The 20023-nt window shown below is 46.5% G+C and overlaps 1 protein-coding gene across 2 annotated transcripts in view; it reads left to right on the top strand.

Moving 5' to 3' along the window:
- The first annotated feature begins 371 nt into the window (after positions 1 to 371).
- Positions 372 to 20023, top strand: part of LOC119185060 (uncharacterized) — an 84976-nt gene continuing 65324 nt past the window's right edge. Inside the window, exons 1-3 of one of the 2 annotated variants that reach the window (XM_075890592.1) lie at positions 372 to 749; positions 17503 to 17580; positions 17657 to 17879. In XM_075890592.1, coding sequence (XP_075746707.1) covers positions 477 to 749; positions 17503 to 17580; positions 17657 to 17879 — 574 coding nt within the window. In that variant the 5' untranslated portion in view covers positions 372 to 476. The remainder of the gene's footprint in view (positions 750 to 17502; positions 17581 to 17656; positions 17880 to 20023) is intronic. The other variant, XM_075890591.1, reaches the window with a different exon arrangement.

Raw genomic sequence — 20023 nt, 5'->3', positions numbered from 1 at the left:
CCTATTTTTCCCTGTTGAATAGGTCTACCTGTTGAATAGGATACCCGTTGGATGGATGGATGGATGCTATGAGCGTCCCCTTTATAACGGGGTGGTGACAAGTATGCCACCAGGCTCGACAAAAAAAAAAAAAAAACTTTTTTCCCTTTTTTTTATGTTGGCCTAATGCCTCTACTTCGATAAATTCTATCTTAATGGAAAAAAGGTAAATTTTCAGCTTAAGTTCTCTGCCATTTACGGCACACTGTCCATATTTTATTCCGTTGTTTAGGTCTACCAGCGCCCTCTCTAGGTCGAATAAGTTAGTTCTCAACGCCACCGCTACCCTCTTTTTCGTTGCATCGTCAAAGCATAGCCTCGAGGCTATGGTCAAAGGTACAGTTTCCGCTCTCCAAGTGGTGTTTTGTGGCAGCATGGTAGGTGTATCTAGGTGTTCTGTGCTGTAGCAGCGGTCGCATGCTCTTCGTACCTTCGACATGAGGGACCTGCGGAGGCAGCGATGTTCAGTCGTTGGATGCAGACCGAGTGACTGGACAACAGAGCCGCGTCGGCACCAAGTGCCTCGCGGTGGGGCCCTACGCACTGCGTGGCTGGAGAGAATCGGCTATCCGGTGACGCACAACGGGAACCTGTACGTTTGTGGTCGACACTTCGCTCCTGAAGATTACACCATTTACCTTCGGCGGGTGGAGTCGATAAACTTCAAATCAATGCTGAGACAGAAAGCTGTGCCGACGCTTCACCTCCCCGTGAGTATATAGTGCTGATTTCTAGAAACGATTTCACCAGCCTCACATGTAATAATTGAAGCAAGGTTCTGTTTGGCCATAGAGTACTAGAACATGAGGTAGTGTGTTCAGGCACCTTCTCTCGCCATGCATCGCGTGAAGCGGCGCACGTGGACAAAACATCGGTTGTCAATGCGGCGCTGCCGTAGCATGGTCTGGCACGACGCCTGGCAGCACGGAGAAAGGAAATGTAGGAGAGGCCCTGACGGCACTCGTTGTGAAGCCGCATGAAGGAAAGAGAACTGAGGAGAGGCCCTCGCTACAGTGGCTAGAATAGGAAAGTGTGACGAGCGGCGCCTACGGAGCGCACTGAAGCCTCCGAGGAGGAGCCGCGTGGGAGAGCGCGCACTCGTTTAAAGGTCGTCTGCACGTTTCCGACAGTTTCGTCGGGCGCGTTCGTCCTCGTTTTTTTTTTTTTTTAATTGCGGTGGCACTCTGACACCAGTGCTTCTGTATGCACTCTGATGGCGCGAAAACAAAGTTATTGCTTCGTCCCCCGGGTTCACTACAGGCTATTAGTCAGCTGAAAAGAAGCATGCGTTGTTCGGCGTTCCGAAGGACGAAGCTCTGTTAGCGCAGTGGCGTAGAGCGATCCCGCGCGCTGACAAGCTGCTTCAAAATAACTCTGCTGTGTGTGAGCTGCACTTCAGCGAGATGTACATCTCCCGGCACTTCGAGCACACTTAGATGGGCGAAACTGTCCGCATTGAAAGGGGTACACCCATGGGCGTGCTTGCCGTTCAAGGAAGGGGGGGGGGGGGGCGAATGTTTATTGCAAGGCGTCTCCTTTATATTAAATCAGTGTACGAGGCAGATTTTACGCCACCCATCTAGATAGAACAGATTTAGCGCCCCCGTCCCAGGTGGCCAGCCCCCTTTGCCTCCCTCGTGTGGACGCCTATGGGTAGGACTTTCGGAGAAGCTCTTCGCATTTGTCGACGCCTTTGAAATCACTTTTTCAAAGTGCTTTAGCTACAACGAGCTTCACAGTGACAGCTTGGAAGAGCTTGTTTCCTGCTTGAAAAAAAAAAAGTCGCACTGGGCTGCACACAACAAGTTCCGAGCTTCACCAATCATGTAAACAAGTTTTTTTGCTCACCCATTTGCGTTTTTACACAAAGGTACTCCACAAAACGCGAGCATCTTCTTGTGAAAAGAGGAAGTGCCTGAAGCTCAGGCACATAACCTAGGCTTGCAACCCAATGTTCTGTGGGGCGCTTGTGAACTAATAAACTTTTTTCTTGGGGATAAAAAAAGGACGTGCAACAAATTATTAAGAATGCATTGTTGTAAACAGATAGTGAGTCACTACTCGGAAATGTGTTCTATCACCTGTGTGCAGAAATTAAAGGATTTCATTCAGACACCGCTCGTGGTTTTCGCCTCATGATTATGACGCTTTGATTCATGAGGTTACATTTACAGGTTTCAGATTTTGGTGCACGTTAAAAAAACCCAGTTGGTCAGAATTTCCGGAGCCCTCCACTACGGCGTTTCTCATAATTATACGGTGGTTTTGGGACGTTAAACCCCACATATCAATCAATCATCAATCAATTAGATTAGTGCTTGAGAAAATGGTGGTTCGCCGTGAAAAGTGTTGCGAGCAATGGCTCACAACTGAGCTCATCGTTCCACTCTTCTACCACTTCTCATCGATAAAATGTTTCAGTACCGTTACGCGCTCACTTTCGGCATCCTGTCGACTTGACGATATTTCAGATCAGTCGTGCACCCGCGTAGGCATCCTGTTTTTCAGAAGCTAATTAACATATTTTCTCGGTCGCCTTTTGAGGCCATCCACGAGCAAGAAAATATATTTTAAATGTTTCACATTGCCCCCGCGCGTTGTAGATTGCCGTCTCTGCGCAGCGCAGCGCCGCCTTAGGTGACATGATGATGATGATTAAAGGCCTCCCTTTTGAATCGGGGTGAGGACATGCGCCATCTAGCCTACCTTAATAGTTCGAGTTTAAATTTTGTCCCTCAACTCGGATGTCTTTTTAATTTTGCCCAGCCGCTACTCTTGGCTGGGATGTTATTTTATCGACTTCTCTGCTTTTCCTCCGCCAATACTCCAGCCGCTGCTTAGTAATACCTACTGCTGACCAGTTAATGCTTCCATCAACCGCGAAGCCCAGCGCCTCAGGAAGTGTGACCTTCCCCCCATTTCTATCCGGCTGAATCTTTTGGCATTCCATGACTATGTGGTCGATTGTTTCTTTATTTATGCCACATCCAACACATGTCTCATCCTGTGACGAATGTGCAAGCCTGTGCCAGCGCCATCTGGTGGTTTCCTCACAAGGCGTTACGCTCTAGCCGGCGCATTCATCATACTTCCCTATTCTAGCCACTGTACCCTTGCTATCCAAGCGGCAGCATAAAAAAAGTGTGGCGGAAGTCACGTGCTTTTTCGAAATGGTTGCTATGGCAATGTAGACACGACGTTGATGCCCCGTCATCTCGCGTTGTCGGCAAAGTACACCTTTGATCGACTTGTTGTCTGTGATTCTGCATTTTTATGAGAGTTGTGTTCGCGGATGACGTAAGGTTCTAGAAGTTCATCCTACAGTGAGTGTATGTCGTCACGGTTGCATGCGCAGCATTCAGCGTGCCACCGCGAGGGGTTTCGAAGCCCACGACAGCGTCTCCGAGAAGCCTTCGCGCCGCAACTTCACTGTTTGCCATCGACACCGTGCTGGTGCACTCCTAAGCGATAAAAGGATACATTTCCGATAACAGAACGACACCTCAAGGTGGCTCTTAATGTTGGAGACAGTGGTGACCCGTTTCCGTGCGCGATGGTGACGATTGGAAAGCATTGGCCTGGTGCTCTCACTGAACGCTGCATCATCAAGAGTAGAAACGACGTGCCTAACCCAATTGTGTTTGACACGAGAAGGCGATTTGAGAAGCTGCTTGTCGTGTTCAGATTCCATTACGTCTTGTTGGAGGTGGTTTTATATGGGCTGAAGTTCTCTTCGAAGCGGTCGCACCCTAACGTCCGCCCCGCCCCACTGTAGCTTGACTGAAGTGCCGCCACGTTGGTGTGATTGTATGAAACTCTATGGTGCGAATGTTATGACGCACAGATGCAAAGGATAATGTAAAAGGTGCAACATGCTTCTATGGGGAAAGGCCAATGCAGACGGCACTGTTAAATTATGTCGCGGGCCCTTCACTTACCGGTTCACCTGAAAAAAAAAAAAAAAAAAGTTCACGGCGATTACCCTACCGAGTTGCACAGTTTATTTTTTTCATTCAACTCAATAGGCTTTAAGCACGTAACTGGCAGCTTATTTGAAAAGCTCAATAGCAACACTTGCACTCAATAAAACTTTGTTCTATTTCCTTTACACTCGCCTGGGCAATATACGCACGTATAAATATGCAGTCAATTTACATGTGTCTCCTATAAAGGTTGAGCATTTAAATCTGCAGCACGCACATCGTTGCGGTTTCTCATGGCAGCAGGAACGGCATCCTTGCGAAGGTGAACTGCCACTGGCGTGGCCCGTTTGAAGTGCTCCGGTAGGAAGTGTTTGAGCTTACAAAAGACCATTTCGTTGGTTCCCAATCGCATTTGGCGGGGTCTAATGACTTCGACTCTGAGCCTTCTTCGATGGGGTTCTTTGGGAAACCTTCACGAAAGCAATTATAAATGTACCCAAATTCGCTGCCATTATTAACACATGTTATTAATCAATGGAAACACGAATGATATCACGACGCATACAAAGCGAACGAAAGAAGAAACTCTGGCGCTAGCTGTGCCATTTTGTCAGCATCGTGGTTAATTGTGCTGCGTTTTATTGTGTTCAAGAAATGTCACCAAGAGCTGTAAATAAACTCCAGGAACACTACGCTGACACATGCAGTGTGTCACTCTCTCTCCGGCTCGGAAAGCACGGGAGCTGCGCAGCGCACGTGTCGTGACGATCGAAACTAATGAAACGGGGGCTCAACACTGGGCCAGCACAACACCTTCAGCGAAATCATTTCGTCCCAGTATTAACAGCGGGTAACAGCTCACCGACAACGAAGCAAGTACAAGAGAACGTGCGCTAGATGCACTGACAGCGGCAAGTGTTTTCACAACATTAATTCAGAAACTGTACAGACAACACGATCGATCATGCACTTTTTACGGTTGCATTCCGTCACGCGGCTGACGCAGCGTCCAGCCCCTGTGTCCGTGTTCCGTGTGAAACTCACCGGCGTCAGCATTCTGCGACCATGATGACTTTGAGCACGGTGCAAGTGACACTTGAACGTGGTTGCTGTTACGTTGAGACTACATGCAATGCTGGGGGAGAGTATACGAAGCGGAACGGAAAAGGTGTTGTAACACGCACATGAAAGTTGTCACTGTACACACACAACACGAAACTACGTATGTGCACATGGTCATCATTGCGGCTTGCTGGGCACAACAGTTTCGTGCGTTGCCGCAAGCAGGAGCACTGCCCAAGTGTCACTGACCTGCAAGGCGTTCGTCGTCGTTCCGCTTCGTCATGGTGCCCAACGCAATTTCGTTGAACACTAATTGCTTCATCAGCCGCACGACACATGGATATGCACTCGTTCTACGCCCTGTTGAAACACCACGATGGAAAAAAGAATTTGTAATTGTTCCTAAGAGTACAGTAACTGCCAGGAGAACACTGCGTAACTAATTATGCAGTGCAGAACACGGATATTGTCCCCCACGGCTCAGCACGAGACGTGGGGAGGAACACATGCCGCTGCTAGCCGTGGCCGCTCACTGTCAGACCAGCTCCACTGCGCAACACGTAACCATAGCAACGCCACCATTGTGCCCAGTGAATATGGCCCCCATGATGTCATTTCTTCCACACTTTTCACGTAGCGCGCCGGCTAGGCATGCCCTCTCCTACCTTTCCTTCCTCCGTGGCTCGCAGAATAGTCAGCTTCGCTCCACTCTGCTTTCTCGGGTGCTGTTCAGTGACTTAATGCTCGTGTTCGCGCCCGCTTAACGAAAGTTCTTCTAACAATGTTTTTGCTGGTCACGTGACAGTGAGGCAATGCCGTGTCATCGGCTGCAACAACACTGCTTTGCACCTAGGTGCGAAAGAGGGTGTGCCATTGGAAAAATGGTGAGAAGCTGTCGCTTTTCGCTGCACCCAAAGAAGAAGCACGGAAGAAGGTTTGGGAAGAGTATTTACATCGAAAGGATGGGACCTTGAATGAAAGCTGCTCTGTATGTGAGCTTCACTTCGAGCCTTCATGTGTTCACGGAGACTACGTGCACGTTATAAACGGCGAAGAAGTTCGCGTACCACATAGGAGACCCAAAGCTAACGCCGGACGCCGTGCCGATGTTACTGCCCAACGCTCCAAGCTACTTTTTGAAGAAAGCACCGCATCCAAGACCTTCGAGAAAGCGGAAGAACTCGGCGGTCGAATCTACCATCTTCAAGAATACTGCAGCACCCTGTGTTGACAGTGAGGCCACTAATTCAGGTTCATCGATGAACCTTTCTGCTGACTATGAACCCGAGGTGGCTAAGACTACAGGGACTGCAGCTTCGCTCGAACACTTACTCAAGCTTTGTTTACCTTCAATCTATACGAGCTTGATCACTCTGCATCTCGTGTCAAAAAGAGTAGTAAATTACGTGCTGTCACGACTTCATTTTTTTGTAAAGGGTATCAACCAGTCTCGAGAGGCAAAACGGAAAAAAAAAAGCGGCTCGCGAAAATCAGTCAGTGTTCATAAAGGTGCCACCGTGATGAAGTGATTGTGAACTGATAATTTCACAGAATGGCGTCGAATTTGATCGGTGTTACTGCTCACTTCAGTATGTGCCCTCGTAAATAAAGGGTTTCTTCTTACAGTCTGACAGTAGTGCCAAGTGATGTTTCCTTTTGACTCTACAGTGCAATATCCTGGCCACAGCAGCAGTATTTCGGCAGGCGCGTAATCGTTTAAGGACCCAAGATTGTCAAAATTATTCCCAAGTGTTCAGCATTGGCGTGCCTCTCAATCAAATGGCAGATTTGTCACCTTAGCTGCATAATTACAATTGCATGATACAACTATCGATAAGAACTGTGCCGCGCCCGTAACGAAGGAAGTCGATGCTGTCGCAGTGTGCAGACTACAATGTGATATAGCAGTAATATAACAAGAAACCTTCACGTTTATAAATGTTCCTTCGATATCTCGATTTAATCTTCCTAATCTTTTATTCGTTCACCAACTGAGCTTTAAAAACTGCTGGCTGTTTCCCTAGGGATGACTGCTTCGCCGTCATTTGTTAATACCTGCATTCGGACCGTGCATTGCAGCTTTGACATTTCGTTTTGTTTTGAATGCAGTATGAACACAATCATTCAGAAAGCTTTTTGCGAATGTGTCGGCAATTAAACACAGATTATTAAGCGTGATGTATGCAAGCGCATGTCACAGGATCGAATCCCAGGCGCGGCGGCTGCATTTTTAGCGGAGGCGTAAATACTGAGGTGCGTGTTCCTAGATTTAAGTGCACGTTAAAGCACCCCAGGGGGTCAAATTTCCGGAGCACTCCTCTATGGGGTCTCTCATAATCATATGATGGTTTTGGGATGTTAAATTCCTGCTGTTACTAATATCAAAGCACAGAAGTGCATAAGGGTAAATGCGTGAGGTGACAGGATGTATGGATGGATTGATATGGCTGTATTGATATGGAAGATGGAGCGGTGGCTAATGCCACCAAGCCATAATACTTAGTGAACCAAAAGCTAGATATTTTTTTCCCTTTGAATAGTGAGGTTGAGGACTTGTACTTTGCAGCAAAGGGTTTTTCACTCATGCCTTGACTTTAGCCACCAATCAGATAACCTCCTCGTAGTTAATTTTACCCTAGATTTATCTTTTTTTTTCCTTTAAATAGTGAGGTTGAGGACTGGTACTTTGCAGTGAAGTGTTTAATTATCACTCGTGCCTTGACTTTAGTCACCAATCAGATAACCTCCTTGTAGCTAATTCTACTCGCTTAAAGTCTATTTTGCCCTCCCTGTCCCTAAGCCCCAGTGCTTTGAAAAAGTCTGCACCATCATTCTGAACTTAAGGGTAAAGCCCTTTACACAACATTATCAAGTATTGGGCAGTTTCCTCCTCCTCTCCACACGCACTGCATACCGCGTCAATCACTTCGTACTTGGGCCGATATGTCTTGGTTCGCAATACTCCCTTTCTGGCCTCAAACAGCAGAGAACTACCCCGAGTATTATCATAGATCTTTTCCTTGGCACTTTCCTGCTTTTTAAAAGTTCGATAGATCTCTAGTGCGAACTTCTTAATCATGCCAATTCTCCACATATTGGTCTCGGCTTCCTTCACATTCTTCTTAACCGATAATTCTTTTTGGTTTGGCCCCCTGCTGTTTTCCTAAGTATTTACCAGTCAATTTTCTGGTTCGCTTACTCCATTTTGTATCGCCATGCTAAGGTGGCGCCATCTCGCGGCTGTCGATACCAACTGCGGCCGCCACGGCTCCTCCCTGAACACACTAACCCATATTTTAGTACACTATATTTTGGGTTTGCATAAGCTGTAGCCAGACTTGGGGGGTTAGTGTAGCCAGACCGCTGCAAAATTTGGCGGAGAAATTTGCCCCTGTAGCTGTGACTTACCCTTGAGGGTTTTGTGTCGTCCGTGGTGCTTTTCACGAGTGCGTGAGCGACATTGGCCATTTTAATTAACAGAATGAACGTAAAACATGCATTTCAGAAGTAGGGACGTCTTCTCTCTCTGTGTGCGCAGCTGTGCAAATAAGAGATTGTGTTTCAGAGTTAATGAAACATCGATGCGTCGTCCTCCTTGCAATTCGCGAGTGTGTGTGCGCTGAACTTGTTTGCGAGTGCGTGTGCGAGGTTGGCTGTTTTAATTAAGAGTATGAACCGCGCGTTGCAGAAGAGGGGACGCATTTTTTTGCTGTGTGCGCAGCTGCGCAATTCAGAGATCGTGTCTCGATCATTATTAGGGATGACGCGTATGAATAGGGGGAAGTGAATTTGTGAGCCACGTTGCAGAAGCACGGAATATCTCTGTAGCTGTGCGTATCTAGTCGACTGCGCACAACGACGCATTTTCTGGGAAAACTGAATAGGGTCCCACGATATGTCTATTGCTGACACAGCTAGGGGAAGTGTAGCGCCTCCGTCGTCACTCGTGGTCGACGCGGCACGATCAGCTGTGCAGAGAGCCTACTTCTGAGATATGATCTTCGGACACGATCAGAAAAGGGAATCACACGGCCTGCTACCACTCTATTCAATTTCTCCAGAAAACGTGTCTGTGTGCGCAGTTGACTAGGTACGCACAGCTACGGAGATATTCCGTGCTTCGACGACACGAGTCCGACGTATATTCAAACTCTGCTCACAAATTCACTTCCCCTTAAGCATTCATACGCGTCGTCCCTAATACAGACACACGATGTCTTAATTGCACAGCTGCGCACACAGCAATAGAACGCACCCTTCTGCAACACGCCCTTCATTCTGGTAATTAAAACGGCCAATGTTGCACATACAAACAAGTTCACTGCACACGCACTCGCGAAATTCACGGCGGGCAACATCCACCGCGGACGACACAAAGAACTCGCGGAGAAATCACAACTACAGGAGCACGTTTCTCTGCCGAATGCAGTGGCAGTCTTGCAACAGCCACCTTAAAGTCTAGCAACTGAGATATGTAACGTCAAACAGAACCTTGCCGCTATCGCTTGGTACACCAGCACCTGTACTCCTTGTACCAAGACGCACTTATATGCACACTACGTGGCAAATTTCTCTCCTCTTTGTTCGCGCCAGTTGTCGTTGCTTGTGCGCTTAGACCTATGAATTCAATGCCGATTGTTTTTCCGAATGTTGTATCGTGCGTCGGACGCGACGCACAGAGAACAAAAGGGCCGGCGTCCCAAGCGGCGGCCAAGAAGTCACAAGGCCGAGACCGGGGCGGAAACTGTTTGTGTACAGATATATGCTATAAGCGTCCACTTTATAACAGGGTGGTGACATGTGTGCCACCAGGATCCCAAGAAAAAAAAATGAAAAGAAAGCTTTATTTTTATGTTGGCCTACTGCCATATCTACTCCAATTCACTCAATCTTAATATAACAAGGAAATATGTTTCCTCTCCAGCCTCTTCAGGCAGAATGACCTCATTTTCCCACTATTTATGTCCTTCATCTTTACTTTTCTGCCACCAATGCTCGAAGCGTCTCTTACTTGCTTCTATCGCGAATGTGTTCAGCTTTCCGTGTTTTCCCCTAAAACTCAAAGCCTCATGTAGGCTTGTACCCACACGAATAGCTGGATCGATATCCCCTCATTCAATCAGGACATGTTCTCTCGTTTCCTTAGCTTGTCCACAGTATGTACATTGTTCTTATTTATTGAGTCTCGCTTTATGACTACGCTTTCCAAGGCAACCCGATCTCGCTTTGAACAGTAAAGCGCTTCTCTTTGAATTATCATAAAAACTCTCCCGCATTATATCGTTTTTGCCCTTTCTGTAGTGACTGAGTGCCAGCTTCTTTTCCATCGCTGTCGTCCAATACATCCTCTCCGCGCCTCTGTCTTTGCGCGTAATGCTCCTTGCCATATTGCCCACTTGCCAGCTGTATACTTAGTGGTGAGCCTCCTAGTTTTTTTTTCTGCACTTTATGTCCATGCTCTTCATATACAAATACCTGAATACATACCCTGCCCACCTACTCTCTTTCATTTTGCTAAGCTTCTCTTCAAATCAAATTTTGTTCTATGCTTCCCTTACGACAAAGACTGTCCATCCCATAACCCCCTTTACAGCCTCATTCGTTGTCTTCCTTTGAGCACCCAACACAAGGCCTCCCACAGTCCTTTGATTTACATCCATACCTGATTGCCCCTCTTACTTAATGCACACTACTGAGTTCCCAAATGTAAGCCCTGGAACCATTATACAGACCTCGAAGCACTTTGTATCCATTCTATGCTCTGTGCTTCATTATTGCAGCATTCCTCTTTCTCGTTGCTGCCAATGTTTTTTCTTGCACCTTGATATATCTATCTCCCTGATTTACCCATACTCCAAGGTACTTGTACTCGCTTACCCTCGGTATTTTTTGGACCTGTATTGAGACTGCCTGGTGTTCATGATCATTGAATACCATCAATCCACATTTTGTTGCACGAAATCCTTGGCCTAGAGCCTTGGCTTCCCTTTTGCATATATCTTGCAGTTGCTGTATATCGTCTTGACTGTCTGCAAATAGGACAATATTACCACATGCCCTCCTCAAGTTTTGTTATCAACCCGTTTCACTGTCGGTAATTCCCAGTCTAAACCGTGCCTACAGTATTCAAGGAGCTTCAGGACTGCAGCAAATCATTTCTTTAAGATTACGCCCACTTCGTGAACATTACAGTTTATTCTGGAACCTACGTCGTGCTAGCGATAACCCTAGAATATTTGATGGCAATTGTATAAATGCCGACACGCTTCGCCGCTTGTCAGTTGATTGACGGCCGACGTTCTGCTCGCCGCTATGAGTGCCAGTGTCTTGCTGTATTGTGACTTTAGTTTTATGTGGCCGTAAGCTCAGCCCAAATAAACAATTTCATATTCGAGCTGCAGTCTGCCCCCCAAAAAAGCTATTGCGCATCCTGCAAGTCACCAACCCATCTCAAGAACTAGTCTCCTATTGAATTAATTCTGTCTTGTGGAAAACAACCCCGCCTATACACTTCTCTGTTTATTCCCACTATTTCAAAACCTTTATCTTGACTCATCCGCCATATCTCTTTGTTTGCTTCGACTACTGCTCTTTGCTGGTTGCCATCAAGTATAGGTTCCTCTGGTATCGTACATACCACTGAGGGGGAATGGCGAGCATGTTATCGACCCCTTTTGCCAATATAGTCCCTAGTCCAACCGATACTTCATTAAAGACATTGTTTAGACTGCCTGCAATTACCACGAGGTTTCGTCTGTTAGCTTTAGTGTTGAGTTTTACACTCGTTTTCTGCATCACTGCTTCAAGCTTATGTTCTGGGAACGTCCCTATTGAAACTCTCTTGTCGCCTCTCACCCTCTCTTTGATTGCTTCTGGAGATCGATTTACATTCAAGTCCTCGGAGATTATCACATGCCGTGACTTCTTTGCTAGAGTGTCCCGCACATGGAGGTTACTTGTGCTTGTAACGCCAACTGCTTTGTCCCCTCCCACCCTCACCAGTACTTTGCGTAAGCTGTGTCTTGTGACCATGGAACCAATCGAACCCGTTTTTTTCTAACATGTTTCCCTTTTGTTCTCCATCATTCTGGGTGCCAGTGCCCTACCGTTTTTTACATTGCCCGCTCCTTTGTTCACCTTCACTAGCGCCTCCTCGGCTGACCTATGTCCATCTCCCATAGCCCTTGTTTTCTCTTGCTCTATCACCAACGCAGTCTCCAGCTCAACAATTCTCATCATCAGTTCACTCTGGACAAGTGTCTTCCCCATTTTTTCTTGACCTCCCGTTGCCTACACCTGGTGTCAGCCTTCTTGGCATTTACATCTGCACTAGCCTTCATTTTCAATCCCTCCCCGCATTCTGAACATTTTTGTCTTTTTAACCATGTTTTCTTGACACCAATTCACCAGTGTCCACGTGTAGCTGAATTGTCCCACTCGATAATTACAGGATGTGGCTTACAACGAACACTCTTCGAAGTAAAAAAGTAAGCTCTACTACCAAAATTTATGTGGTCGGTGTACATGCACCCCCCGCTACATGGTGGCAGGAGAAAAAACAAAACGAAAAATACGAAGTGACTGACCCGCCCCCTCCAACAGCCGTATAATGTAATACATGCTGTTTGCGGCGAGATCGGGCTATAAGTGGCAGCACCCTCCCAGCGCAAGTGTGGATAGGTGGTCAACGGCACGTATACAAATACACGCGTGCGATATGAGCCGATTGTCGATTTGCATGCGATCTGAGCAGATTGTCGGCGGATAAAATGCGTTGACTACAGTTTATTGTTAATATCAACATTTCTTTACTGAATCGGTACACAACGCCTATACATTGTTAACATTACCCGCGAGTAAAGTGCATTCTGCCTTTCATAGGGTGCTCGCCTCGGGTGACTCTCTTCACGCCTCTGCACTAAACCAAGCATTCTGTGCTGTTTGTAGGTGTTTAGCTTGTATTCTGCCTGCTACGTACTGCTGTAGCATGACTGAACTACTTATGTAATCTTTGTCATCTGCATACTACAACAGAGAGAAAGATCGTAGAAAGCCCGCATATCTGTGCGATTAGTGCAGTATCATTGTTCGCACCTAATACACATGTGATTTTTTTTCTCTCATTCTGTTCACCATGCAATGTGGGACAGTCGATAGGTCTAGTCAGGAAAGCTTAGGACAGTCGATAAGTCTAGCCAGGAAAGCTTAGTGGCTGACTGTGGTTTGCGCTACACTGTGTTTACCGTGTGTACACAAACTTTTTTGCACCAGTAAAAGTATAACAATCTTATATAATAGTTCAGAAGAAAGCTTTCATAGATGTATTACGTGTGCTATAAAAGAAAAAGCCTGGGTAATGGACAAACATGTTTTTTTTTACAGACAAAAACTGACCACTGCCTTCCGTCGGTCACTAACAATGCTGCACAAATGCTGAAGCCAATGTAAAAAAGTTGAAATTTTCAATGAAATATACAACATTGTATATAAGGTATGCCTTACGAGTTAATTTTCAATGTCTGGGCTCTTTAAAGTGCTTTTAAATCTAAGGACTCGGCTGCACAGGGTAACTCTGTTTTAAGTACAGTTTATGTACCGATGTGTCACAGTTTATGTGATAGTAATATTTTTGTGTAATGGTACCACGGCCAGATAAACGCAAGTAAGGCTCCTCGCATGATCGATAAACTACAGTGCGCAAGTGCATGGCCTAGAGCCTGTGTTTCTTTCTTTTTTTTTACAACTCTGTAGCTATAAAATGCTGCATTCACACACCATTTAATAGTCCTCGTGTTTTGGAGGCTGCCAAAAGCATTTTGCGATGTGCTTGAAACAAAGGGGCACCCACTCTGAAGTTATTTTGGTAGATGGAGGGTACGACGACAAAAATTAGGGGACCCTTAAGCTTCGCCTTTAAGTGTTGAACACGATAGAGAAATCCGGCCCCAGTGTGTCCTTTAACCACTAAGTTCATACTTATTATGTTTGGTTACACACACAAATGCATCCAAGCACGACGTATCTATAATAATAGTGAAGGTTTTTGATCTATTTAACAGCACTTTTATAACAACTTTATACAGTGATATAGTCACATGTCCTGTAATATGAACTGCGCGTAGGCGTGACACCTGTATTTGTAAATGATCACATTCTGTCGTTCGTCTTGCGTTAGTTATCTGGCAATTGTTCGACTTGTTCTTCTGGAGACCTCTTCTAGCCAACCGCAACAAGCATCCCTTTATGATCAGTGAAATGGCAACTGCAATTTTTCACTTCTTTTATGGTGTCATGAGAATAAAAAGCTAAATCTATGCAAGCGTTGTGGTTTATTAAAATGGCATTTCCTTGAAGGGGCATAAAGAGTCTCACAATGCCTCACAGATGGCAGCACATTATCTAGCACTTGCTGTTTGCTTGATCAACGCCTCTGGAAAGGCATGACATGTTTTCCGCTAGATGGACATAGTTTTCCATTTCTAGAGCTGTTTGAAAGTTCCTGTGTGTTTTAGCTGCGATGGCTGCATTATCCCGGCCTTTTTGGACATAGTTTTATGGCCTCCCAAATGCGCCTACAAATCGCCGAATAGGCTAGTTTTCATCGTGACAGCTGTCGAACAAAATGCGTTAAGGAGACTCCTCCACATCGCATTTATGTAGTGTTTTTGCCCAAAGCAGTTGCAAGGAACATCGGGGCTTTGTGGTAGAACACCTGCTTGCCACGCAAATGACCCGGGTTTGATCCTCAACGAGACTGAATATTTTCTTCTTTATTTTATATTCTTCTTTCTCAATTTTTCCCTCACAACCAACGCTGCCGACGGCGGGATTTCTGCGACACGAGCTCTCTAACGCTATCGCGTTAATAAACAGCACTTTAGGAAGTTGCACTCGCCGATCTTATTACAATGCATTAGCAGCCGAGCAAGACCAAATGCTTTCGTACGTCGTTTCAGGCACACGTAAAAGCTGTTACACTTGCATGGACATGACTGAACAAGCCACACTTTGAGAACGTGCATGACGTACACGCACACAGAAACACGGCGTCGCTAGCAGACGACGCACGGAGCAATCCACACTTCCCCTCTTCGGCTAGTTGCCGCCAGGTGGCAACTTTGCTCAATCTCACGGCCAATAAAGGTTCATACTACTGCCTTAATAATTAATAAAAGCAAACTCAAAGCATGCAAAAAGACATCTGCGCAGTCGGCCCAGAGCCCTCACAAAACACGATCATCCGCTGCCAAACCTACTAGCCAGAAAAACTTTCCGGTTGGAGTGTTCTTCCTCTGGCCTCTGCAGTGAACTTGTAGCACACCGACAGGCAGAGTTGAGGCTGGCGCAGCATGTGAATGTGCCTCTGGGGGCACGAAGACCAGTAGGAATCTCTGTAATACCACCCACACTTAATAGCCTCGCAGCAGGAGTATACACATTAGTAGGTATGATGGCTGTAGCAGGAACAGCAGAAAAATGTGCTGTCGGAAAACAAGTAGGTGCAGCATAAGCCATAGCAACAGAACCGACCTGAGCAGGCATCGCCAGGGCAGGAGTCGTCATTCTGTTTTGTAAGGTCTGGCATGACTCTTGTCCAAGTGGGAACATATGTGAATGCTGTGCCACACAACATCAATGACAAAGCAGGGGTACGGGCAGTTGGGACGCGAGCCAGTGGAACATGGATTATTGCAACATGCCCTGTCAAAGCAGGTATTGTCGAAGTACAGGAAATCGCATTATGGCCGGATCTGACAGCAGAAGAATGTCTTGAGAATCGGCAGACTCCTCCATGATGTCCTTTTCTTCAGCATTGCAAACAGGTGTGATTCCTTGCCGGAAAAGTGGCAGCGTCGGCTCAGTGCTGCGATGAACCGCAGAGGAAGCACTACCACGGAAGCCGACGGCGACGCCAGCGAAAAGAAGTCAGACGCGCCGGTCAGTGAGGTAGCTTTCAAAGTTGCCTGGCAGCCAGAGAAAGAGGGCGCAAAGAAACGTCAATGTAGACACTTACTGAAGTGTGTGGTCGGAGTGCTTCTTTTTCTTCGCTAAATCGAGGGTATTTGTACTGAGAATTTCGCTCTCATCTTTGAAAAAATTTTCTGTGCAGATTCGGGGACACGATTCCTGCTATAATTTGGCCGAACGGCAGCATGTCCGTATTCGCACCAAAATTACCACAATCGTTTAGTAGAGTAATATAGATGTTCTTTGGTGATACATTGAAGCACAGCCGCTGTGAAAAAGACGCATCCCGGGCACCGTCACTGTCACCTTGTGTAGGTTTTGCGCATCAGTCGCCTTTCTTGTCCTAAATCATCAACATCCAGAACCTATGTTTATGATTTATGCTTCAAAATAGATGTGCCAGACAAAAAACTTTGTCTCGTAGTCTTGCCATGCCTTCCTTTTGCTTTGCGCACGGCTGTTTGAGCACCGACGGCCGAGACGATGTAAGTAGGGCTTTGCAACTTCTTGCTTCAAAGAAAACGAAAACAGATAAATGAGCTGATTGCTACTGTGAAAGGAAGTGAATTTGAGCTTTCCTGAACCGGTGTTCTCTGCTCAAAACATTGTTGCGACAGGCACCACCATCAGGGTTTATCGCCATTCTATCTAATGGGAATGCCAGTGAAGTCTGCATCCTGTATGTCATGTTGTGCCATCCATCTTTGTCCACGAGTAATGGTGGGCAGGCTCCGAGGGCGGAATTCTCGACGAGACGAACACCGCAGGTGTGATTTCGTATTCATATTGTACTCTACACAAGCAATCCATACTTCTGTTAGATGTCGTTTTGCGATTTATTACGTACCGCTGACGGCTTGCAGAGTAGATGTAGCGCCAGCTGAATGAAAATGCAGATAAAGCTCCGAGCAGCAGATGCCTTCTTCCTCCTCTTTACTACAATTATTTCAGTAATTTACGCCCCGCCGTGCTGGTCTAGTGGCTAAGGTACTCGGCTGCTGACCCGCAGGTCGCGGGTTCAAATCCCGGCTGCGGCGGCTGCATTTCCGATGGAGGTGGAAATGTTGTAGGCCCGTGTGCTCAGATTTGGGCGCTAATCATATGATGGTTTTGGGACGTTAAACCCCACAAATCAATCAATTATTTCAATAATTTACAGCTCTGCAGAGGCTTATTTACAGAATTTAGGTCATCTTCAACTTCAGTACTGTAGAATCGCATAAATGTCGTTCGGTATCTGGTATTATTCTGTCATACTTCCCAAATCAAACTGCATAATTAAAGGTATAATAGGTTTGACTTGTCTGAACAACATTGATGTTGATAACAAAAAGACGAAGCTGAAATCAGTGCTAGAAAAACGGGACACTAGACGATTATGCAAAAGCATAAGTGGTTTCACTCTCTCACTTCAAACACATATCGAGAGTATTCATTTGAATACATGCCCTAAGTACTCCTTTTATTCTGCATGTGTCAGTAACCCATCTATTCATATATACTGTTGCAGGTTATTCGACAGCTGCTTGCTGTAGACAACAGCATTGAACAAGCGTCAAGACCCAGTGATTCTGGTGAAAGAGATTACGTAAGTGGGCTTTCACTTCTCTGGGAAATAATATTTAGCGTCATCACTAGTAACAACAGAAGCCGGTTTATTTCAGGATGACATTGCTGCAGAGCCAGTGTACAAAGCAGGACAGAGTCTGGCTTATGAGTCTGGACAAGCACTAGAGACACCACCTCAGCTAGTGTGTGAGCAGCATCAAGTCATAGATAAGTCTGTTCAAGTTGGACTGCTAACACACCACGAAGCATCACAAGCAAATGAAGAGAAAATTCTGTCAACAAGTGCCACACAAACAGAGCCCCAAGCTGTGTCTTCAGGTATTTCTTTGCATTTGCCGTAACATAATGTCAGTGTTTGCTGCAAGAGCAAAGGAGTGAATGCTACAGTAACAAATAGGAATACTATTTTAAGATAACAGCTGACACCGTTAAGATTCGTTTTGGCCTCATTTTACTAAACACCAATGTTGAAGTTGTTTTACAGTGAAAGCTGTTATGAAATTACCACTAGAGCCAGTTGGGCACTGCGGTAGTTTGTGGAGATAGGTTTGCACTAGGCTTACTTACTAAGCGCAACCGTGTAGGGATGCGACGTCCTCCAGTGACGCTGCGTGTGATGACGCTGCAGCCGGGTTCGTCGTTTTCTCTGACAGGGCGCAGAAACCACGCACGAGGCAGGATAACAACAACGACGGGTTTATTAACCCAAGAGGCAGAACAGTGCGACACTCACGGGCTTGCAGGCCGTGTAATGAACTTTGTAAGACCGAGCAAGTATGCTTGCCTACGGCACGACGACTCCCGCACAAGGGCCGAAGTCAAACGCACGAACGAGAAGCTGCCTGCTGAGCAGCACGTCAACCCCTCGTGAAGGCCTGAGAGCATCTGCCGCGACGAGCGAATCCTCGGGCGCAACATAGCTCGTTGGAAAGGAGGATGTCACGCATGGCCCAAAGGAAAATGGCGCTGCGTTGTGACGTAGGCCCGCGCAGCAAGCCAGCGTAGCGTGCCCAGACAGGGGAGCGCGAGACGGGGCCGAAGCTCTACTCACTCAGACCATGAGGCGCCCTGGCAGTCATCTTGGTGAATTCTGGCGCTTATGCGCGCCCGGGCTACGCGGTCGGCGCGCGTGTGGCTGGGGTGATGCTGCACCCATTTAGCTAGGATACGTGCTTTATGCGGTCTTGGAAAAAAGGTGCTCGACATTCAATGTGTTTGAGGCAGGTCTGAGTACTGCGGGCAGTCTTAGAGGAAGTGTGTGAGGTCTCCCTAAATGTTGCAGGGGCTGTAAACGTCAGTCTGACATTTCTAGGCCACCAGAGTGTGGAGCTTAAAACATGAATTAAAGCTCCGTAAGGCTGGTCAGGTTGGCATAAAGTGTGAAGCTGAGAAAATGGCATTTGAAGTTTCAATATGCACTTAGAAGTTTTGTACAATGAACTTTTACCACAAATTTTATACACGTTTTCTAACTATTACACTGCAAAACAAAAACGATGTGCCTTATTTTACCCTTGGAATCATTTCTAAAAAATTTTTCCAATGTGGAAAGCATTATCAGAACCCCACCGCGACAAGCTGTTGAGGGGTTCAGAAAAGTTGTGGGATATGAGGCTCAAACTCCTAGATGTTAGGCAGCATGCTACCTTGGGTAATAAGTTGCCGTGTTCAGAACCCTTACGGGACCATGAAAATGTCTGGAAGACATGCTCAGGGGTGCCTGGCCGTCCCTTCTCTATTTGTAACGAGGGGCCCATGCTGTCTCTGCGGGTTAACTTTAACTCTGCGGCAGCCATTTCATGAGCCTTATATACAACTGGGGGGGAGTGAGCAAGCACTCTATATAGGTCACCCAGCTACATGGGCAGGATGGGCAGGTTGTGTTGTTGACTGTAAAGTAGACTGTAGGGCCCGATGAGGCTCTTCGTTTTGGCAAAGACCCTGCAAGAATTCCGGTATGTACATGCTTCCCACGAATGTTGGCACTTGAATGAAAGAGTGAAATACGAGGGGTTAGGTACTGCGAATGGACAGCTCTGCTGCTAATGTTCTGCTTGAGCTATTACATCTATTACATCTATGGCACCTGTTGCGATGTATTGTCCTGAGGAGCCGATTCCTTTCAAGAAGGCGAGTGAGCTGTTATACTATATGTGTTGAGCTGGTTTCGATATGGAGGTTAGCATGGATTGTGCTAATCGTAATTTTTCAGAAACTTTAGTCAGTGTGCCTTGTAACTCCGACTCATCCATGATGAGTCGCATCAAGGACGATACACTTGAAGACAGGCGCGTACCAACGCTGCCGCTTATTCCTGTGAAAAGACCTAACATCCTCGAACCACATGCTATACTTTCTGTGAGAGAATAGGACAGCAAAAGCACATAACACCCGACTTGGCAATATCCTCAAAGCCTAGACCCTGTTACTGAAAGCTTTGTGTGGACCTTCTGGGATGTGGC

This window comes from Rhipicephalus microplus, chromosome 3 (assembly GCF_043290135.1).
Source record: "Rhipicephalus microplus isolate Deutch F79 chromosome 3, USDA_Rmic, whole genome shotgun sequence".
NCBI lineage: Eukaryota > Metazoa > Arthropoda > Arachnida > Ixodida > Ixodidae > Rhipicephalus > Rhipicephalus microplus.
Note: the sequence above shows the minus strand (reverse complement) of the source record. Positions and strands in the feature narration are given on the sequence as shown.